The following is a 24,524-nucleotide window of genomic DNA, read 5'->3' as shown; positions in this document are numbered from 1 at the left end:
ATTTAATGTTGGGGGGAAACAGGCCTATTTATTAAAAATGGATATTGATTAAATGTTGGGGCTTATTTTGGTATGGGGGCCTAGAATGTTCACTCATTGACCAGCTTTCCAGGAGGTGAATAGTATCTATCCACTTTTCCGAATCCCATCGGTGGGCGTCACTGGCACTCTGCACAATGCCTTCCCTCATTGAGCAGCAGCAGACCAGGTCCCACCTCTGCCGTACACTGCAAGAGGTAGGAACCTGTGTGGCGGAAGTGGTGGGGCCTGGAGCTTGGGGCACATGTGACGTGCAATAGAAGATTGTGGGGGAGCACATGTGACAAGGGGAGAGTGGTTATACATATGTCAAATATGTTCTCCCTCCTATCCCCTTGTCACATATAATCCTCTATGATTCTCCCTTTGTTGCCCCAAGCCCTCCCTCTCATGATATGTGACAATGGGAAGAACAGTGTGTGTCATATGTGACAAGGTGAGAGTGGAGTTGGGGTCTGGCATATGTGACAAGGAGAGTACTGTGGGAGCATATTTTACTGTGGGAGCATATTTCACAAGGGGGTAGTGGGTGCATATTATGACCAGGATAGGTGTGTGCAGCAGGCCATGCAAATCTTGACATGTGAAATGTATTTAATGCACTGCACAATGTATAATGCAGTAAGCCCCTAATAATCTTAATCCACCACTGCACAGGACCCTTATTATTCTTCATAATTGCAATTTATAGGAGTGAGCTGCTATTGAATAATAATGCCTAGACTGCAAATTAATAGTGCCATCTAGTGGGATAAAATAGAAAACATTTGCTTACTTATCAGTATCCCAGTCTCCAACACACACTGGTAGAATCTATTTTGCGGCCTCAACCAACATTCATGAGAATGCAGCCAATCAATTAACTAATAGCCAATGACATCACTGAAGCACGAGGCACTGATTGGCTGCATTTTCATAAATATTGATTTAGCCGACAGAATGGCTGTTGTCACTGTGTGTTGGCAATTTGTTCTTCTCTACAATTAAATGTAGCAAGTCTAATGCACAGTTTCTGCATATGTTCACTTTTTCTTTAAATAATATATTGGCAGAGATTAGGGGGTTACCAGCTCTGTGTGTAAAGTACTTCACAATATAAGCAACTATAATTTCTTATTAGATCCTTTCTGGAATCTACAATGTCACCAACAAAGATATTTAGAAACTGAGAACCTTCTGCTGTGGCCGGGGTAGACACAGGGTGGTATTTACAATGTACATACCTAAGTCATTAGTCTTTAGCAGGCAGTGTTTAATGGTTTTATATAAATTGTATTTATTTTTAAACCCTTTAACTTATTTATTTAGTTATTGTTACTAGGTCTTTACAGTGATCTATTTTTCCCCAGTTAAAATAATGAAGGAGGAGGTGCTGGATAGCAGGGTATTGGAGTGCAGACTTACTAGACTAGGATGTAGTCACTCACATTCCCGAGAGCAGCATCAACTGTGAATACAGCCTTGGGAAGAGAGTAACTCCCTTTTCCCCATACTGAGATGCACAGCACTGTGTCTAAATCTGATGATGCATCAACTTGTGATTCACGCTGTCTATCAGACTCAAATTCAGCTGGAACTAAATATTGCTCATCCTAATCTAGTTGCATAATTTGGTAGTTAATCTGGCACCATGTAATTGTATTATGTTTGCTAAAAGGAAAATATGTTATTGCAAATGCTGAAAACCAACAAGAAAAGTATGCAAAAATAGTCTATTTGCAGTAAACATAAATAGGGATTTATTAATATAGCAAGGCATTTACTAACAAAGGAAAAATGTACAGTGCACCCTAACAACCAATCACTAATTAGCTTTCATGTAGTGCATGTTAGATAATGAATCCAAATGTCTGATTCAGGGCAGGAATAGTGCATTGTTGGGCCCCATAATAAACTCTGGGTAGAGGTCTGGTGATGCCAATCTCGCCTCCTGGGCCCTACTCTCTAGTCTCAGTAAAGCAGGGCGGGTGCCTTTTCTGAGCATGAGCAGTCCAGCGCATGCAACGGTCAGAAGACGCCTCTACTCTGCTCTTTATTACACAATTAAGCACCACTACTTTTTACACATGGGATTTGTTCTCCATATCATACATGCACAGCAATAAAACAGTGCCTCCGGTGGCCAAATTATCATGAACAAACTCTATATTGGTTGCTGAGCATTAGAAGCATTAAAACGATACTTGCCAACTCTCCCAGAATGTCCGTGAGACTCCCAAATTCTGAGTAGGTCTCCCAGACTCCAGGGAGAGTAGGGCATCCTCCTGTATCTGCCCACTTCCTAGTGTAGTGGACAGTATTAGGGCCACAATGATGTGATTCTCTTGGGTGAGGGGGACAAAAATGATGCTATTCGCCAAGCCCTGCCCCTCCGCCCATACCCATTCCCCGGGAATTCCCAGAGGGGCACTTCACAAAGTTGGCGAGTATGATTAAAACTTTGGAGAAAATGTTTTTGATACCTGAAAGACTGTCACTTTAAAGGGTAACTACAATTTAAGACATTTTGTTCTATAGGGGTTGAATATGCAAACACATGCTATATGCTATCTGTAAGTATATACTATAATCACTCTCTAGTAGAAGGTATCTAGGTATCACTGCTAAGACTGAACGCCATTACTCTCTCCTAATTCTCCTTGATCTCTCGGCTGCATTTGACACCGTTGACCACTCTCTTCTCATACAAACGCTGCAATCCCTAGGTCTTCAAGACACAGTTCTATCCTGGTTCTCATCTTACCTCTCTAATCGCTCTTTCACTGTTAATTTCTCTGGAGCCACCTCTGCTCCGCTTCCCCTATCAGTTGGAGTACCACAAGGCTCGGTGCTAGGTCCTCTGCTGTTCTCTATCTATACCGCTTCTCTTGGAAATCTAATAAGTTCCTTTGGCTTTCAGTATCATCTCTATGCGGATGATACCCAAATCTATCTATCCTCTCCTGATATCTCGACATCTATGTTGTCCCGTGTAACTGACTGTCTTTCTGCCATTTTATCTTGGATGTCCTCTCGTCAACTCAAACTTAATCTTTCTAAAACAGAGTTAATAATATTCCCACCCGCCAACAAGAGCATACCTGACATTTCTATCTCTGTTGATAACATGACCATAAATCCCACCCCACAAGCTCGCTGCCTAGGTGTAATCCTTGATTCACGCCTATCCTTTGTTCCCCACATTGACTCTATATCTAAATCATGTTACATACATTTAAAGAACATTTCCAGAATCCGCACATATCTCACACAAGACACTGCTAAAACCTTAATTCATGCACTAATCATCTCCCGCATTGACTATTGCAATTCCCTCCTTACTGGTCTTCCCAAAAACAGACTCAAACCCCTAAAATCTATTTTGCATGCTTCGGCAAGACTGATTTTCCTTGCAAATAGCTATTCCTCTGTTGAATCACTCTGTATGTCTCTACACTGGCTGCCTGTCTTCTACCGAATCCAATATAAAATACTTTTACTAACCTACAAGGCCATCAACAAAGCTGCACCAACATACATCTCCTCTCTTGTCTCAAAATATCTCCCAACTCGGCAACTCCGTTCTGCAAAAGATCTGCGTCTCTCATCCACCCTCATTACATCCTCCCATTCCCGGTTACAGGACTTTTTTCGGGCTGCACCCACTCTATGGAACTCTCTCCCTCGCACAATAAGACTCTCCTCTGTTCTACAAACTTTCAAGCGTTCTCTGAAAACCTACCTATTCAGACAAGCTTATAATATTCCTCAACCACCATCTTAACCTCACTACCTTTAGCCTGTTACACAATTTCACACAAGACAACTACCCCCGGACCAACATTGTTGTGTGACAGGATCATTTAGCTTATGAGTCACCTTACCTTTGCAGTCTGGCTGGGCCAAGATGCAAAATGTATACTTAACCTCATGTGTCAATCTCCCATTGTCCCATAGATTGTAAGCTTGCGAGCAGGGCCTTCTCACCTCTTTGTCTGTTTTAACCAGTTTGTTTATTAGTTTATTACGTTTGTCCCCAATTGTAAAGCGCTACGGAATATGTTGGCGCTATATAAATAAATGATGATGATGATGATGATGATCTAGCACTTATCCCTGTCCTGAAGCTCCTGCCGTCTTCGGGGGAAACTAGCCCTAGGGATTTGTCTCTCTCCAGATGGCCCCCTCCTCCATATCATCATTAGTATTATTATTATCCTTTATTTGTTAGACGCCACAAGATTTTAGCAGCGTTGTACACAGTACAAACAGTAGACTATACAGGGTGAAACAGTACTGAACAATAAACAAAAAATACCAATACTTCAGAAACTCCAGGCAGGCTAATGCAGTAAAGACAGAGCAGAAGAACAGGTAAGGAGACAGGAGGGAAGAGTGCCCTGCTCATACGAGCTTACATCCTAAGGGAGGGTAAACAAAAATCTGGCACAAAGGGAAGCCAGTTGAAGCATGGGGGAGAAAAGGGGGGCCGGGAGGAGAGAGGGGAGAACGAGTGGAGGAGATGAGGGGGTTAAGTGAATGGTTGGTAGGTTTTGAGGAACAGGTGAGTTTTAAGTGCCCATTTGAAGGAGCACAGATTAGAAGAGAGACAAATGGAGGGAGGGAGGTCGTTCCAGTGAATGGGGTCCGCACGGGAGAAGTCTTGGATTCTGGAGTGGGATGAGGTGATCAGAGTGGAGGAGAGGCGACGGTCATTGGCAGGAGTGTAAATGGAGAGGAGTTTAGAGATATAGGGGGCGGTAGACTGGAAGAGAGCCTTGTAAGTGATGGTAAGGAGTTTGAAAAGTATTCTGTAGGGGAAGGGGAGCCAGTGTAAAGCAAGGCAGAGAGGAGAGGCAGAGGAGGAGCGGCGTGAAAGGAAGATGAGTCTTGCAGCCGCATTGAGTATAGAGTGGAGGGGGGCGAGATGGGAGTGGGGGAGGCCGGTAAGGAGGAGGTTGCAATAATCGAGGCGGGAGATGATGAGTGCGTGGATGATCATTTTGGTGGCATCCTGAGAGAGGAAGGGTCGGATGCAGGCAATGTTTCGTAGTTGGAAGTGACAGGCTTGGGCAAGGGATTTAATGTGGGGGGCAAAAGAGAGAGAGGAGTCGAGGGTGACACCCAGGCAGCGGAGTTGGGTGACAGAGGAGATGGTGGTGTTGTTAACAATGATAGAGAGGTCATGGTGGGAGGGGAGTCTAGGGGGAGGAAAGACAATGAGTTCAGTTTTAGAGGTGCTAATTTTGAGAAAGCGCGAGGACATCCAGGAGGAGTTGGCAGAGAGGCAGTCAGATACACGAGAGAGGAGGGTGGAAGAAAGATCAGGAGAAGAGATGTAGAGTTGAATGTCGTCAGCATAATGGTGATACTGAAGACCGAAGGAGAAGATGAGAGCACCAAGGGAGGAGGTATAGAGCAAAAAGAGTAGTGGGCTGAGAACAGAGCCCTGAGGCACTCCTACAGGGAGAGGGGAGGGAGTGGAGGAAGAACCAGTATTATATACAGAGAAGGAACGGTTAGCAAGGTATGAGGTGAACCAGGCATGGACAGATCCAGAGAGGCCGAGAGAGAGAGAAGAGTTTGCAGCAGGAGGGGGTGGTCCATGGTGTTGAAGGCCACAGAGAGGTCAAGGAGGATGAATAGGGAGAAGTGACCCCTGGATTTGGCTGATAGGAGATCATTAGTAACTTTGGCCAGGGCAGTTTCGGTGAAGTGGAGGGAGCGGTAACCGGATTGGAGAGGGTTGAGGAGGGAATTGTCCGAGAGGTGTCTGGTGAGGCGGCTGCAGAAAATCCGCTCAAGTAATTTGGAGGCATAAGGGAGAAGTGAGATAGGGCAATAATTAGCAAGAGAGGTGGGGTCATCTTGTCTTCATCGGATGACGAGAATAGTGCAAACAATTATTCAAGTAGGTTTAACTAGGTTCAAACCCAGTGATGTCAGGATTCTTATTCTGATCTGTATTACAGAACTGGCAGAGCCCACAGGAAAACAGCCACATGTAGGGCGAGAGGAACGTTCATCACATCTTATACATAGGTGGTATTGTAACATTAATCATATCTATATTTGAATATACTGATGATGATGATGATGATATTGTGATGTCAAAATGTCAGAACAACTCAAATTAAAAGTCCTTTTCACATCCTTAGTTACTCATAGCTGCAGCGTATAATGTGGAACACTTTTAATCTCTTTTCTATGCTGATATTATTATATTTTAAAAAATGAAGAGCAGACCTTTTCCATTATTATTATGGTCATTATAGTTATTGCTATATGTCTCTTCTCTTGATGCATAAGGAACAGCACCACCCACAGTGAGAGAGATCATCATTTTAACTCCCGGGGCTAGATTTACTAAGAATTAAGTTTGGTGGCGGTTTTAAATCACCACACATCGCTGGCAGTTTAGCGGTCCAAACCGCTGAATTTACTATAGGGGGGTTTGAGGCTGCTATTTAAAAACGGCTGGCGATGTGTGGTGGATTGAAAACCGCTAAATCACCGGCGGTTTTGTCCAAACCGCCATGAAAACCGCCATCTAAAAGACATGACAGGATATTTTGTTTGAGCTATTTTGCCAGTCAGAACATAAGAGGAAGCACCATTGACATTTAAATTATTGGAGCAATCATTATTTTTTGATTAAGGGGCAAAATTATTTTAAATTAACTTATGGGGTCAAATTTAAATTTTCATTGTATTAAGGGGACAAAATTATTGAATTGTTATTTTATGTGGGCACTATGTTTTGTGAATTGTGAAACATAAATAATTATATCCACCATTAACAATCGGTTAATATTATTATATATTCACATTTCCCCATAATATAATATAATAATAATGTCCCCTTAAAAAAAAATTGCCCCATAAGCTAATTATACATTTTTTTTATCAATAAATATAATCAATAAATAATGATTGCCCTAATAATTTAAATGTCACTGGTGCTTTCTCTTATGTTCTGAATGGTAAAATAGCTTGAACAGCATGCAATCCCGCCACTCACTCGCTTTAGTAAATCCGGCGTTTTTAAAAGTGACGGAAAAATCGCCGAAAACTGGCTGTTTTACCGCTCTTTAGTAAATCTAGCCCCCAGTAACTTGAGGCTAAGATTACAAATCTGACTCAATATAAAAACCCCATTTATCACTGTCACATGTATAAATAATAATTTGAATGAAACTAAATAATCATCAGTAACCAAAATTCTTTAAAGGAACGTTGGCTGCACTTCAGGTATTGAGGCTTTCTAGAACACCAGTGTGAGTCATATCGTGTATGGGGGATTCCGGAACTATACGTTACATGATGATAAAAGCTTCTTCTCTCATCTTCACTAATGTAAGGTGGAAACAGTTCCTGTAGATAATGGATAGTATATGGTCTCAGAAGGCAGAAGGGAAGAATACCTTCACAGCCCTCCTCTGCACCCACCAACAATATACCAGTGAATCATGTACTATATGAACCTAGTTTCTAAAGCAACTAATCTTAAAGCATTTAACTCACAAAGCAAGACATACAAGGGTGACAGCTGCATCATCACAAATGGAAATCACACTGCTGCAGAAGGAAACATCACTGATGAATTGCACCAGCTAAAACATAAAGGAGCAATTAACACCGCCAAGCAGGACCGATATTCCAACTGCTTCAATATGTGGCACAGACATCTAAGACATAAGAACCCCGAAGCAATAAGTATGCTAAGCAAAGTAACATTAAAGTCGAATGACGTGATCCAGCTATGGAAGAAGTAGACAGAGAAGTACCGACTCTACCGTCAGTTAGCACAGCCATAAGCCTGTCATACATGGTCTAAACAGCACCACAATCCAAGCCAGGGTTGTGAAAGAAGAGGCAGAGACTGCCTAACCACAAGAAGCAGAAATGTATTAAAGCTGCTGATGAAGGAATGACGTCTGTCAACCAGCTCCAGACTTGAGAATCACATGATATGTAGTTGTCGAGTGGGGGTACTAGAATAATATTTATTTATATGCTTAATGAGACTCTACTATACTAAATGTGTTTTGTGATTTTACTCGGGAAATAAGTGTTTGGTATAGGCCAACAGCAAAATTGATATGAATAAAATCAAAATTAAATTATTTTTTTGTTGATCTCTCAACACTGCTGTCAAAGACGTGTGCCTAGTTTCTATACTCGGTAAATATTAGGGGCCTGATTCATTAGTGTTCTTATCTGCCGTTTTTTGCTTATCTTAAGCAAATCCACTCTGTGAATGCCCAGAAAAGGGAGATAAGAAGCAAATTCAAATGCGTAAGTGAATAATTTTTTAAGTTAATATGAAAATCCATCTTAACTTCACTCTTATCTCCCTGTTTCTTCTTAAAATAAGCATCTTAGCTTTTGCACAAGATAAGATCACTAATGAATCAGGCCCTAGATTATTATTATCGTAGATTTGTAAGGCGCCACAGTGCTCCACAGCGATGTACAGTAGGGAAAACAGTACATACATAACAGGGACATAGAAGGTAGACAAAATAAATGCAAACATGAAAACAAAGAGTAAGGAGGACCCTGCTCACTAGAGAGCTTACATTCTAAGTGGAAGAGGGCACAGCTGAAACCAAAGGAGCTAGTGTGGCTTAGATTGGAGATTGGGATAGTTGTATGGGTGCATTAGTGTGAATAGTGTTATCGAGCATAAGGTCACCTCTAATAAAAGAGATGTGTTTTTTAAAGAGCTTCTAAAGATTACTAGATACAGAGAGTGCTTGGCAAAACCTGGTGCAGTCCCATTGTTTTGAGTTGTGGTCACCAAATTGCGAGCATGAACGGGTAGAGCTTTATTGTGTCCTGTTGGGTTGGTGGTTCTTGACTAATTTGTCCCGATTTAAAAATCAGTAATGTTGAAAGGAATAAGATAGGAAGTACATGTACATATTATGCAGACATAGGGTATTATTGTCAAGGTATATTATTACTAAAGGTGTATTTTGCTCTATACCTTTCTCCAGCTCCACCGGGAAGAGATCCAGCCTCTCCACTCGTTTCTCAAGCTCATATTCTGCAGAGGCGGCCATGGGGTCCACATCATCGTTACGCCGGTCATATTCCTCATTGGAGTATGTGCTAAACACCTATGGGGGGGGGGGGCAAAGACTATTAGTTTTATTCAAGCACAGACCTATAACACTATTATGACAGAAAAATACACTGTTCAGGAATAACTTGGTAAAAACTGAAGTGGTTGGTTCACTCCCACAACCCATTGTTTAATATTTTTTAATAATTCATTAAGGCAGTCAACCTGTAATCTTAGCTGTGAAGTCATCAACTTCACCTGTTTTCCGGTCTTTTTAAACCGGTTACACTCTTGTGATATTTAATGTTTACCAAGTACTTTCTATTATAGGTTACGTTATGTCGAGTAATAACTTGGCTCACCAACACATTAATCTATGTCGTGCCACCAATGCTGTCTAAATGGACTGCAATAAAATACATGTCTCGGGGGTTATGTCAAGAAAATATTGTACGCATCATTTCATCATGGTATCTTCCAAGCCACCTATATCACTGCTGTTTGTGCGGACTGCATAGACAGGGCAACATTCAATGGATGACGAGATAAAAAATGTTGTGGGTACAAGTCTTACTTAAAGAGTGTACATTAAATATTTACCAAGCAACCCTTGAACTGCTAAAAAATGCCCCTTATAATTTGTTTTTAGTATATCTTACTCGTGCACATTGGCTTTAAAATTCAATGCTAGATAAAAGCGTAGACAAAACCCTGTACTTCCTCATCACTGTTAGAGCGTTGGAAGTGTGTGCTCAAAGTTTTGCTGCAGAATAATGTACAATGTACTTAATAAGAGCTCCCATAGGACTCCATTATTTTTTATGGCGCGCCAGCACTTCTGTACGATGCAGGAAAAGCAAACACATGGCAGAAAGTGCGTGAAAAGGTCCATTTGCCTACATTATTCTTTGGTCTATTAGCATTAAATTGTTTATATAGCGCCACTACTTCCGCAGCACTGTACAGAGAACTCACTCACATCAGTCCCTGCCCCATTGGGGCTTACAGTCTAAATTCCTTAACACACACACAGCCTCTTATTGGACCCATTGTCCCGTCATGACTTGTTTATTAAATTGCCCCACGAAAAGTCATCTGTCATTGTTGCTATGACAGATGACAATAGACGTGGCAAAAAAACAATCATTATTAAATAGGCCCTTTACACAGCACACCTCTAGCTTGTGCAGACTGAATGTAACAACATTTCAGATCATCGTCACTCTAAACTTAATGTAAGTGCAGAGACAGTTTCTTTTCTAAACCTAAATCCCTCTGTCTTTTCCTCCACAATGTCCTTCCGCTATATCTGTTATATAGACTCCATCCAAAAATGATATTGCCTATTATGATGTATAATGTAACTTAATTGGATAGCTCCTGATACTATGAAATGGAAACAAATGGTGGATTGCACCACTGTTTCCATGATTACAGAAGCTGCTGCAGAAGGTTAATTATTCATAACCTATGTGTCAAATGGCAGCATCAGTTTGTGGCATAGTTATCTACCAGTGATTCAAAGCAGATGTTAGTTTTCTATGTGGATTAAGGATTAATTTTGTCCACTGCTGGGTGATGTTGGTGGGGGGAAGATGAGAATTAGGATCACCTCACACTGCACCTGGACTGGCGTTCAGTATAAACAAAGCTTTAACACTTGAGGGAATATTTACTAAATTGTGGGTTTGAAAAAGTAGGGATGTTGTCTATAGCAACCAATCAGATATAAGCTGTCATTTTGTAGAATGTACTAAATTAATGATAACTAGAATCTGATTAGTTGCTATAGGCAACATCTCCACTTTATCAAACCTGTAGTTTAGTAAATATACCCATTAGTGTTTTTTTCATATCTTTCAAATTGTGCTTGAGGATCTAAGTGTTCATTGTTGACACATACTGTATAGCACATAAAATACCAAACTAGACATAATTTCTAAGGACAGTCCAGGATTTAAAGAGTTCTACTTTCTTCTACTGTTTGTAATGTTCACTATCTGTTATTATATATATATATATATATATATATATATATATATATATATATATATGCTATTTAGAGCTGTAATTCCATCAAAAGTATGTAGGTTTTTTTGTTTTTTTTTACCATAAATCACTCTGGTTATCCGAAAGAAGATAATTTGTTTTGTTCTATTTCCCTTAGCTTCTTTTTCCAAGCTTCTGTCAATGATTTACAGTATGCTAAGTATCTTGCTATTACCATGGCAACCACAGTCATATGACATATAATATAGGACAGCACAATGGCTTATTTGTTAGCATTCATGAGTTTGATTCCTGACTAGGGCCTTATCTGTGTGTATGGTTTCCTGTGTTTGTTTGCGTAGGTTTCCTCTGGATGTTTCAGTTTCCTCCCACACTGTAAGAATCTTTCTGATAGGTCAATTGGTTGTGATGGTGATGATAGTGAGCATCTTTTCAGCATGCTTGTTTATAGAATATTCCTTATTCTCCCTTTTTTTCTAACAACATATAGCCATTAGGAGATTTATGAATAGCTGGCTCTGACTCAGGTTACTCTCGCCTCAAGAATGAGCTTGAGAGCTGAAATGAAAATATTTTTCAGCTGAGAGACTGTATCTCTCAGTAGCAGCCAAATATCCAGTAGCAGTTTTTGCAAATGGGAAACAGGATTTGGAGGACAACCTGGAAAAATGAGCTTCATGTTTCAAAGCTACAAAATTTGGTACAAGAAATAGTCTATATGGTACTGTTACTGTTGGTGCTTTTCTATGCATTATTATGGCTGAATACACACAAAATTTGCATTTGTGCACTCAACATACTTATGTCCCTCTTTCCAAAAGTGCAGAGGTCTGTGTGGAGATGCACAGAGATTGGTGGAGTGATGTGCAGAGCTGTGAGGGGAGATGTGCAGAGTTGTGAGGGGAGATGTGCAGAGCTGTGAGTGGAGATGTGCAGAGCTGTGAGGGGAGATGTGCAGAGCTGTGAGGGGAGATGTGCAGAGCTGTGAGGGGAGATGTGCAGAGCTGTGAGGGGAGATGTGCAGAGCTGTGAGAGGAGATGTACAGAGCTGTCAGGGGAGATGTGCAGAGCTGTCAGGGGAGATGTGCAAAACTGTGAGAGGAAATGTGCAGAGCTGTGAGGGGAGATGAGAAGTGCCCTGAGGGGAGATGTGCAGAGCTGTGAGAGGAGTTGTTCAGAGCTGTGAGAGGAGTTGTGCAGAGCTGTGAGAGGAGTTGTGCAGAGCTGTGAGAGGAGTTGTGCAGAGCTGTGAGGGGAGATGTGCAGAGCTGTGAGTGGAGATGTGCAGAGCTGTGAGGGGAGATGTGCATGTGCAGAGCTGTGAGGGAAGATGTGCAGAGCTGTGAGGGGAGATGTGCAGAGCTGTGAGGGGAGATGTGCAGAGCTGTGAGGGGAGATGTGCAGAGGTGTGAGAGGAGATGTGCAGAGGTCAGTGGGGTAATGTGCAGAGCTGTGAGGGGAGATGAGAAGAGCTGTGAGGGGAGATGAGAAGTGCCCTGAGGGGAGATGAGAAGTGCCCTGAGGGGAGATGTGCAGAGCTGTGAGAGGAGTTGTGCAGAGCTGTGAGAGGAGTTGTGCAGAGCTGTGAGAGGAGTTGTGCAGAGCTGTGAGAGGAGATGTGCAGAGGTGTTAGGGGAGATGAGAAGTGCCCTGAGGGGAGATGTGCAGAGCTGTGAGGGGAGATGTGCAGAGCTGTGAGGGGAGATGTGCAGAGCTGTGAGAGGAGATGTGCAGAGGTGTGAGGGGAGATGTGCAGTGGTGTGAGGGGAGATGTGCAGAGGTCTGTGGGGAGATGTGCAGAGCTGTGAGAGGAGATGTGCAGAGGTGTGAGGGGAGATGTGCAGTGGTGTGAGGGGAGATGTGCAGAGGTCTGTGGGGAGATGTGCAGAGGTCTGCGGGGAGATGTGCAGAGGAGTGAGGGGAGATGTGCAGAGGTGTGAGGGGAGATGTGCAGAGGTGTGAGGGGAGATGTGCAGAGCTGTGAGAGGAGATGTGCAGAGGTGTGAGGGGAGATGTGCAGTGGTGTGAGGGGAGATGTGCAGAGGTCTGTGGGGAGATGTGCAGAGGTCTGCGGGGAGATGTGCAGAGGTGTGAGGGGAGATGTGCACAGCTGTGAGAGGAGATGTGCAGAGCTGTGAGGGGAGATGTGCAGAGGTGTGAGGGGAGATGTGCAGAGGTGTGAGGGGAGATGTGCAGAGGTGTGAGGGGAGATGTGCAGAGGTGTGAGGGGAGATGTGCAGAGGTCAGTGGGGTAATGTGCAGAGGTGTGAGGGGAGATGTGCAGAGGTCTGAGAGGAGATGTGCAGAGGTGTGAGAGGAGATGTGCAGAGGTGTGAGGGGAGATGTCCAGAGGTGTGAGGGGAGATGTGCAGAGGTGTGAGGGGAGATGTGCAGAGGTGTGAGGGGAGATGTGCAGAGGTGTGAGGGGAGATGTGCAGAGGTGTGAGGGGAGATGTGCAGAGGTGTGAGAGGAGATTTGCAGAGGTGTGAGAGGAGATGTGCAGAGCTGTGAGAGGAGATGTGCAGAGCTGTGAGGTGAGATGTGCAGAGCTGTGAGGGGAGATGTGCAGAGCTGTGAGGGGAGATATGCAGAGGACTGTGGAGAACTGTGCAGAGTTCTGTGGGGATATGTGCAGAGTTGTGAGGGGAGATGTGCAGAGGTCAGTGGGGTAATGTGCAGAACTGTGAGGTGAGATGTGCAGAGCTGTGAGAGGAGATGTGCAGAGCTGTGAGGTGAGATGTACAGAGCTGTGAGAGGAGATGTGCAGAGCTGTGAGGGGAGATGTGCAGAGCTGTGAGGGGAGATATGCAGAGGACTGTGGAGAACTGTGCACAGGTCTGTGGGGATATGTGCAGAGTTGTGAGGGGAGATGTGCAGAGGTCAGTGGGGTAATGTGCAGAGCTGTGAGGGCAGATGTGCAGAGCTGTGAGGGGAGATGTGCAGAGGTGTGAGGGGAGATGTGCAGAGGTGTGAGGGGAGATGTGCAGAGGTATGAGAGTAGATGTGCAGAGGTGTGAGGGGAGATGTGCAGAGGTGTGAGGGGAGATGTGCAGAGGTATGAGGGGAGATGTGCAGAGGTATAAAGGGGAGATGTGCAGAGGTGTGAGGGGAGATGTGCAGAGGTGTGAGGGGAGATGTGCAGAGGTGTGAGGGGAGATGTGCAGAGGTGTGAGGGGAGATGTGCAGAGGTGTGAGGGGAGATGTGCAGAGGTCTGTGGGGAGATGTGCAGAGGTGTGAGGGAGATGTGCAGAGGTCTGTGGGGAGATGTGCAGAGGTCTGTGGGGAGATGTGCAGAGGTGTGAGGGGAGATGTGCAGAGGTGTGAGGGGAGATGTGCAGAGCTGTGAGAGGAGATGTGCAGAGTTGTGAGAGGAGATGTGCAGAGTTGTGAGAGGAGATGTGCAGAGGTGTGAGAGGAGATGTGCAGAGGTGTGAGAGGAGATGTGCAGAGCTGTGAGGTGAGATGTGCAGAGCTGTGAGAGGAGATGTGCAGAGCTGTGAGGTGAGATGTGCAGAGCTGTGAGGGGAGATGTGCAGAGGTGTGAGGGGAGATATGCAGAGGACTGTGGAGAACTGTGCAGAGTTCTGTGGGGATATGTGCAGAGTTGTGAGGGGAGATGTGCAGAGTTGTGAGGGGAGATGTGCAGAGTTGTGAGGGGAGATGTGCAGAGTTGTGAGGGGAGATGTGCAGAGGTCAGTGGGGTAATGTGCAGAACTGTGAGGTGAGATGTGCAGAGCTGTGAGAGGAGATGTGCAGAGCTGTGAGAGGAGATGTGCAGAGCTGTGAGGGGAGATGTGCAGAGTTGTGAGGGGAGATATGCAGAGGACTGTGGAGAACTGTGCACAGGTCTGTGGGGATATGTGCAGAGTTGTGAGGGGAGATGTGCAGAGGTCAGTGGGGTAATGTGCAGAGCCTTGAGGGGAGATGTGCAGAGGTCAGTGGGGTAATGTGCAGAGCTGTGAGGGCAGATGTGCAGAGCTGTGAGGGGAGATGTGCAGAGGTGTGAGGGGAGATGTGCAGAGGTGTGAGGGGAGATGTGCAGAGGTATGAGGGTAGATGTGCAGAGGTGTGAGGGGAGATGTGCAGAGGTGTGAGGGGAGATGTGCAGAGGTCTGTGGGGAGATGTGCAGAGGTCTGTGGGGAGATGTGCAGAGGTGTGAGGGGAGATGTGCAGAGGTGTGAGGGGAGATGTGCAGAGTTGTGAGAGGAGATGTGCAGAGTTGTGAGAGGAGATGTGCAGAGGTGTGAGAGGAGATGTGCAGAGCTGTGAGGTGAGATGTGCAGAGCTGTGAGAGGAGATGTGCAGAGCTGTGAGGTGAGATGTGCAGAGGTGTGAGGGGAGATGTGCAGAGGTGTGAGGGGAGATGTGCAGAGGTGTGAGGGGAGATGTGCAGAGGTGTGAGGGGAGATGTGCAGAGGTGTGAGGGGAGATGTGCAGAGCTGTGAGGTGAGATGTGCAGAGCTGTGAGGTGAGATGTGCAGAGCTGTGAGGGGAGATGTGCAGAGCTGTGAGGGGAGATGTGCAGAGCTGTGAGGGGAGATATGCAGAGGACTGTGGAGAACTGTGCAGAGTTCTGTGGGGATATGTGCAGAGTTGTGAGGGGAGATGTGCAGAGGTCAGTGGGGTAATGTGCAGAACTGTGAGGTGAGATGTGCAGAGCTGTGAGAGGAGATGTGCAGAGCTGTGAGGTGAGATGTACAGAGCTGTGAGAGGAGATGTGCAGAGCTGTGAGGGGAGATGTGCAGAGCTGTGAGGGGAGATATGCAGAGGACTGTGGAGAACTGTGCACAGGTCTGTGGGGATATGTGCAGAGTTGTGAGGGGAGATGTGCAGAGGTCAGTGGGGTAATGTGCAGAGCCTTGAGGGGAGATGTGCAGAGGTCAGTGGGGTAATGTGCAGAGCTGTGAGGGCAGATGTGCAGAGCTGTGAGGGGAGATGTGCAGAGGTGTGAGGGGAGATGTGCAGAGGTGTGAGGGGAGATGTGCAGAGGTATGAGGGTAGATGTGCAGAGGTGTGAGGGGAGATGTGCAGAGGTGTGAGGGGAGATGTGCAGAGGTATGAGGGGAGATGTGCAGAGGTGTGAGGGGAGATGTGCAGAGGTGTGAGGGGAGATGTGCAGAGGTGTGAGGGGAGATGTGCAGAGCTGTGAGGGGAGATGTGCAGAGCTGTGAGGTGAGATGTGCAGAGGTGTGAGGGGAGATGTGCAGAGGTATGAGGGTAGATGTGCAGAGGTGTGAGGGGAGATGTGCAGAGGTGTGAGGGGAGATGTGCAGAGGTATGAGGGGAGATGTGCAGAGGTGTGAGGGGAGATGTGCAGAGGTGTGAGGGGAGATGTGCAGAGGTGTGAGGGGAGATGTGCAGAGCTGTGAGGGGAGATGTGCAGAGCTGTGAGGTGAGATGTGCAGAGGTGTGAGGGGAGATGTGCAGAGCTGTGAGGGGGGATGTGCAGAGCTGTGAGGGGAGATGTGCAGAGGTGTGAGGGGAGATGTGCAGAGGTCTGTGGGGAGATGTGCAAAGGTCTGTGGGGAGATGTGCAGAGGTGTGAGGGGAGATGTGCAGAGGTCTGTGGGGAGATGTGCAGAGGTGTGAGGGGAGATGTGCAGAGGTGTGAGGGGAGATGTGCAGAGATCTGTAGAAACGTGCAGAGGACTGCGAGGGATGATGTGAAGAGGTCTGTTGGGCATTATGCAAAGTTCTTTGGGAGACATGCAGAGTAAAGTGTGGCACTGCTGAAGGGTGGCACATGTTGGGTAGATGTAGTGTCCCAGATCTGTACGAATTGCGATGATAATATATTTCTATCATATTCAATGATCAGATCATGTTGAATATGTGTAGTGTCCTATAACTTTATAAAGTGTTTTACAATTGTATTATGATTATATCTTGTGGTTCGGCCATGTTGGGTGAATAGTGTTCTATTTCTGCGAGTGTGATATAATTTTATTACGATCATGTCCAATGGTCAGGTCATGTTGAGTAGATGTAATGTCCTATTTCTGTCTGAAGTGCAACATAATTTTATTATAGTTATGTCCAGTGGCCAGATCATGTTGCTAGGTGTAATGTGTTATGTATGTACAATATGTAATTGAATTGTATTATGATCTTGTCCAGTGATTAGACTGTATTGGATAGGGTCATTGTTCTCTGTCTGTATAGCATGTAATAGAATTGTATTATGTTAATTTCAAGTGGTCAGATAATTCTGGGTAAATGTAGTATTCTATGTTTGTATAAAGTGTAATATAAATAGAATTATGATCATTTCAATTGGACAGATTGTGTTGTGTAGGCATAGTGATCTATGTCTCTATAGGGTGTAGAAGAGTTGTATTATGATCATGCCCAGTTATCAGGCCATGTAGGATAGATGTAGTGCTCAATGTCTTTAGGATAGTATTATTTTCATCATGTACAGTGATCCAGTCATGTTAGGTAGATGTAGTGACCTATATTTGCATAGGGTACATCATAATTGTATCATGAACATGTTTATTGTCATATCATGTTGGGTTCGTGTAGTGTTCTGTATCTATATAGATTGTAATAGAATCATTTTAGAATTATATCTAGTGTTCTATGTCTGTATAGGGCTAGGCACTGTGAGTGTAGTTGGATATTATTATAATCATGTCCAATGTTCTGGACATGTTGGGTAGATGTAGTGTCCTATTTTTTTATACAGTGTAACATAATTGTATCTTGATTATGGCTAGTGGTCAGGTCATGTTGGGTATAATTGTATTATAATTTCTAGTGGTTTAGTCCTGTTAGGTAGATGTCGTGTCCTATGTCTGTATAGAGTATAATAGAATTGTATTATTATAATTTCTAGTGCTCAGGTCATGTTTGGTAGATGTCATGTCCTATGTCTGTATAGAGTATAATAGAATTGTATTATTATAATTTCTAGTGCTCAGGTCATGTTTGGTAGATGTCGTGTCCTATGTCTGTATAGAGTATAATAGAATTGTATTATTATAATTTCTAGTGCTTAGGTCATGTTTGGTAGATGTCATGTCCTATGTCTGTATAGAGTATAATAGAATTGTATTATTATAATTTCTAGTGGTCAGGTCATGTTAGGTAGATGTTGTGCCCTATGTCTGTATAGAGTATAATAGAATTTTATTATTATAATTTCTAGTGGTCAGGTCATGTTAGGTAGATGTCGTGTCCTATATCTGTATAGAGTATAATAGAATTGTATTATTATAATATCTAGTGGTCAGGTCCTGATAGGTAGATGTTGTGCCCTATGTCTGTATAGAGTATAATAGAATTGTATTATTATAATTTCTAGTGGTCATGTCATGTTAGGTAGATGTCGTGTCCTATATCTGTATAGAGTATAATAGAATTGTATTATTATAATATCTAGTGGTCAGGTCATGTTGAGCAGATGCCACGTCCAATGTCTGTATACAGGGCTGCCATCAGAAATTGCAGGGCCCAGTACAAATGTAACAGGCAAGGCCCCCCTCCTTCTTTCTCTCACCCCACCTTCATTTTTAAATTATTCTCTACCCAACATTTGCCCTCCCATTCTCTACAGTCACCCCCCAACCCCGATTCCATATAACCCATAGTTTACTTACCTCTCTGTGTCTTGCTGTCTCCTTTTGGCTCCTGTATATTGACAGCGTTGTGACGTTATTAATTAATCTCTGTCCTGGCTGGGACTGGAGCAATAAGCGGCAGCTGTGGGGACCCACATCTTTGGAGCGGAGGCAGACATGCTGCCTAAAAGGTGGCCCACTGCCGCATACTTAATTACACGCAGAGGTCTCTCCCCACACCACCTCTTACATCTCAGGCGCAGCTGCTGCCTAGAAATGGCGCACGCTACCTCGCTTAATTCACTGTGGAGGTCCCCACCCCTAATAAATTTGCTTTGGCCCAGGGTTGGTAGGGCCCCATTCTGCTGTTGGGCCCCATACTGCTGTACTCCCTGCACCCCCCTGATGGCGGCCCTGTCTGTATAGAGTGTAATAGAATTGTATTATGTCCCGCGTTAAGGTCTTGTTGGGTAGATGTAGTGGCCTATGTTTGTATAGAGTGTAAGAGAATTGGATTTATTATAATGCCCAGTGGTTAGGTCATGTTGCAGCGATGTAGTATACTATGTCTTTATACAGTGTAACAGAATTGTATTATGATCATGTCAAGTGATCAGCTTATGTTGGCTAGGTGTAGTCTCCTATGTTTCTATAGATAGTGTAATCAAATTGTATTATAATTATATCCAATGGTCAGATCTTATTGCATAGATGTTGAGTCCTATATTTGTATAAAATGTAATAGAATTGTATTATGTACATGTGCAGTGACTTGTATTGGGCAGTGATCAGGTCATGTAGGGCAGATTATTATTATCCTATATTCATAAAGAGCTGACATACTACACAGCCATATACATTGATTGGATCATGGCATAAACAAATTACATGCAATCCATGAAGCAAACTGTATATGTAGTGCATTATGTCTTTATAGGGTTCTCCACAGGACACGTACAGATTCAAATGTCCTAAAGCAAATTGTTTCTGGAAATTGTTGTTAACTATTGCCACGTATGTATACAATATAATTTATTATGTTATAGCATCATTCATGTTTTAAACATCCACTTCGACACTACATATATACTGTGTGGATTCATGCAGGAGTTGAGGACTGGCCATTTGCAAATGTAATCTGGGATGGAAAGGTCTAGTTACAGGTCAGATCCATTCTATATCTATAACTATATATATATATATATATATATATATATATATATATACATACATATATATATATATACACACACATACACGCACACGCGACCAGTGATAGGCAGCACAACTTTTAAGAGGCCTCATAAGTGGCCCTAGGTTCTGCAAGTGGGCTACATGTTACCTCATCAGATAACATTATAAGATCAGAACACCAGTATGAAGAGTTCACACAATCCAACAGTACATTATTCTATGACTGACTAGCCAAGCTGTTGAAAAAGACGTCACTATTCATTCAGGGACTAACCTGCTACATAGACCTATTAATAGAGGGAAAGCATGACACAGCCACTGAATATAATTATAATACATTTACTTAGATATCTTAACACACTCTTTTAATAGCCAAGAACTGCCTCAGGACCAGAACACAGTATAAGAAAAACGGCACAAAGCAATGTATTAATATTACAATCAGGAAGACTGCAAGCAACAAACATTTCCAGGGACACATTTTATAACCTGGCACTGTCCCTGAAAATTAGAAACAGTTGGTAAGTTTGCCTTGCGCACACACACCGGACACCAGTCTAGTGTTCTCTGAAGCACAGGTTTTTGTATAATTTGTTACCTTTTTGTTATCAAATATACCCATTTCTCTTTATTAATATATGCCAATCTGATATTCATACAGTTTTGTATGATAGATATACACACACAGCTCTGTCTGTGTGTACCAGTCATATACTGTATTGTACTATACATGCAAATTATAGATATCAATTATAAAACTCCCCATCAGACTTGAATTTGACCACTAACACTCCACTTTACAGTCTAACTACCCCTAACGGCCTCTGTGTTTAAAACATATGATATTTTACAGTGCATTCTATAGATCAGTAGTAGGTAACTTGTGTCTCCACAGCTGTTATGGACCTACAAGGATGCTGGGACTTGTAGTTCCACCACAGCTAGAGAGACCCAGTTTGCCCCTGTCTGCTTTAAATAAGCAGCACCCAATAGCCTAGACTGTTGACACCCAGTGTTTTATTTGGGATATGGACTTTATTGCTGCAAGACCCAAATGTGTAATAAGCACAGCATGACTCCACACAGCAGTGCCAGTGCAGCTGGGTTAGTGTGCCGGAATATTAATTCTCTAAATAACCCCAATAACAGGAAGTGTGGGGACTACCTCCCCCTCACCACACACACACCCTGCCACTGTCCCCACAGCAGGAAGTGTCATACACACACACACACACACTTCCTCCATTCAAACAGCTGAATGTGTAGTATAGCAGAGAAAACCACTAGCCCCGCTGAGAGAACGGATCTGTGTCTACGGACACACACAGACAGACAGACAGACAGACAGAATCATTAAGACCAAAGCAATTTCTTATCACATTGATGTCTATATATTATGTGTCAGTGGTAACATACAATACCGAGAGGGAGCATGTTTGTGTCGATAATGTATAGTAAGGGAGCTTTTATATTACTGCTGGTGTCATGGAGACACTACATGCCTTAACATATGCTGTACCATTCCTGGACTCTGTGCAGCAGCCTATGTGACTTTCTGTCCTGTTTTAGCTGATGAGAATACAGTCACATTGGTTGAATATATATTAAAAATATAGGGACGTTGGTATTCAATGGACGCATGATTTGAAATTGTAACTGTATATTGGCAGAATCATATTCTGTCACTACCCCGGCTAAAAAATAACCCAGCAGTGTAGTAAATTGGACACAACATGGTTTGTGTGCCTAGATGCCTTACCTTAATTGGGGACGTGCTGAAGCGTATCTTTCGTGTTGGAGCCTGCTCCTCTTCTTCTGAGAGACCCTCAATCTCCTGGCAACTGGTGACCGCTTCATAAAATCCATCCTCATCTTCATCCAAACCACTTCCCCCAGAATCCTCCCCTAGTCCACTGTAAGCACTGAGTTCTATTACTTCAACCTCAGACCAGTCTTCCCTCTTGTAGTCATCCTCTGCCACCTCTCCTTCAGCCTCTTCCTCCAGCTCTGCTTCCCGCGCCGTTACCCCTTTTGCTTCTGAGCCGCCATTCTCAATTCCAGTGTTGGCCGACCCCTCATTTTTCGTTGCCTCTGTCTCCTTAACTACGTCAGTTTCAGACTCCCCACTCTCTTCCACTTCCACTGGTTTGATTTTACAAATTTCCTGGACTGTAGCAGGCCTGTGAGGAACATCTCCAGTCTTTCCCAAGGTTTTCTTTTCTTCTGTGGCCTTGGCTGCTTCTGGTTGGAAAATTCTTGTCCGCCGACTGGTTGAACCTTTGATGGGAACTTTGTGAATGTTATTGCGGAGGTCTGCATTCTCAAACACAGCACTCAATTGGCTGACAGTAGGTGAGACGGCCTCTGTGTCCAGTTTGTCAAGTGACTCTGTGCTCCCACCAAACCTCACCACAACATCTAGTTTTCTGTCCTGGAACCCACCTCTCTCTTTACGCAGGAAAATTCTGTTGGTAGTCTCCTTTTCTTGGAGATTCTTCTCAAATACACGGCGTGCCTCCTGCAGTTTGGAGGGCTGTCTGTCTGTAGGTGTGTCGAAACGGCTTACCCTCTCTGAGACGCTAGTTCCTAGCTTCAAAAGGGCGCTATGGTTGACGTTTTCATTCAGGCTGCCGGCCCGCGGCAAAGTCAGTCGAGATGGCTTTTCTTTTGCTTTGCCAGTTTCATTCTCACTACCTGCTGGACCTGTCCCCATCTGTAGGAACATATTTTTGATACGGTGAACATTGGAACCATATTTGCACCTTGATTTACGCGCCTCCTCAGATTCCATCTCAGGCACCCCATCTTTTCCAGTGCGCAGTGTCTGCACCCCAACCTCATATGCATTCCTGTGTGGAGAGGAACTCCTGGGTCCCCCACCTGGGGTCTTACCCTCTGTCTTCATCATTTTTGGGATGTAGGATGTGGGTACCCAGATCTCATAGTCCTCTTCCCTCCTCCTCCAGCCTCGTCCTCTTTTTGTGTCTGTCACATCAAGCTGAGAGAAGCATCTTCTCTATTGTATCACGGAGCAGTGAAATCTATCTGGCACAGCTATGAAGCAGAGCTATGAAAAACACAGTCACCCAACATGTCACTGTAGCTGATGCATCCTGGCCTAAACTAGCATCACGAAAGGCAACATCCTCCTTCCTCCTTTCTCTCTGTGACCCCCCCTCCCCTCTCTCTGTATCACTCCCCCTCTCTTGCGCTCTCCCTTTTTTCCTGCCTTCTGCAATCTGAAGGGGTTCCTGCAGGGTCCTATAGAGAGAATGATTGCTGGAGCTGAACAAAAACAGAGAAACAGAGAGGGAGGGAGGGATTACAGAAAAAGAGTGATCCATCTGTCAAAATGTATTACAGGGCTGGAAAAAGATAATGAATAGTTGTTTAGTCTTACTGTGCACATAGAAATATAAAAATTATTTTGGTGCATTTTATATGTGTGACCATTTTATACATACATTTTATTTTGAAATGTTATATGATTTATTTTTTTATTATTTTATTATCTATTTTTTTTATTATTTTTTAATTTATTTATGAAATGTAACACTGCATTACAAGGATGTATCTGTAATCTGCAGTAATGAGAAATCAAGAATCATCTATTCAGATGCATACACCCCACCAACAACTTAATTGTAGGGGTTTCCACTACAAGGGGGCCTGTCAGTCACAGATCTCATACATGTTTATTTGTTGAGTAACAGTTTTATAGAGTTTCATTTATCAAGTGGAAATGTGCTTTAAAGCGTGTTACAAGGGGTATTCAGAAAAAAATCATGACAGACAAAATTGATTTTAAAACATAAAGCCTGTCTGCCTTACAGGCTTGTATATACAGAATATAAGCATGTTGGGGGCTGTAGTCATATGTAGACAGAAATATACCTAACTAGTGAGTTTATTTAAGAATACAGCCTAGACGGTATATACCAATACAGGTTTATATTTTGATTGTAAGCTCTGTATTATGGGTAGGGGTTTTTATATTATATTTAAGCTTTTTGTAAATAATAAAGATGTTGTCATGGTAACAAGATAATATATTGATGTTATCAGGTGACAGACAGATTGTATTAATTCTGATGTATTAAGATGGCAGCTAACCTGGAAAAGACTCCTTCTCTTATTAAGTATGGTGTTTACAGTAGCCACAGTCATAAGAAGGTGATATAGTTCACTCAACATATATTCTCCTTCTATACACAACCCTCTGACCAACACTGCTGTGTGACTGGATCATATCCCCCACTAGGCACTTTTTCCCACTGCAATCTGGCTGGACCAATATACACTCTACATAGTGTACAGCACTTAAACTCCTGTTTTCCTATAGATTGTAAACTTGGATGAAGAGACCTCTGTCTCTGTCTGCGAATACCCATGTGTCTATTTATGACAGTGCGATCAGCCATAAACCTGGAGAAAACAGCTGTTTTCTCCAGAGACTGGGCATCGCACAATTTATGAAAAGGATAACCCAAAGGAAAAATCAGAGATTTCTACTGTATTAACCTACTTTTCCTGGGTTACCGCAGTTCCCATAGAACTCTATGGGGGCTGCATTGTTAGTAATTTACTAAGCAGTGAAAAGCATTGCTTTTCGCTGCAAATTTATCCCATCTCATTATGGAGTTATATTATCTGTTCTATGGGGTCCA

The 24,524-nt window shown here is 43.5% G+C and overlaps 1 protein-coding gene across 1 annotated transcript in view; it reads right to left on the bottom strand.

Annotated features, from left to right (window-relative positions):
* The window catches only part of PPP1R9B (protein phosphatase 1 regulatory subunit 9B), a 46,130-nt gene extending 23,078 nt beyond the window's left edge, over positions 1–23,052 (bottom strand). Inside the window, exons 1-2 of the mRNA XM_075177246.1 lie at positions 21,617–23,052; positions 9,011–9,143 (exon numbers count right to left, since the gene is read on the bottom strand). Of these exons, the coding sequence (XP_075033347.1) occupies positions 9,011–9,143; positions 21,617–22,765 (1,282 nt within the window). The 5' untranslated portion in view covers positions 22,766–23,052. The remainder of the gene's footprint in view (positions 1–9,010; positions 9,144–21,616) is intronic.
* Positions 23,053–24,524: the final 1,472 nt, after the last annotated feature.

Source organism: Mixophyes fleayi, chromosome 6 (assembly GCF_038048845.1).
Source record: "Mixophyes fleayi isolate aMixFle1 chromosome 6, aMixFle1.hap1, whole genome shotgun sequence".
NCBI classification, from domain to species: Eukaryota; Metazoa; Chordata; class Amphibia; order Anura; family Limnodynastidae; genus Mixophyes; species Mixophyes fleayi.
This window is presented reverse-complemented; position numbering and strand designations above follow the sequence as displayed.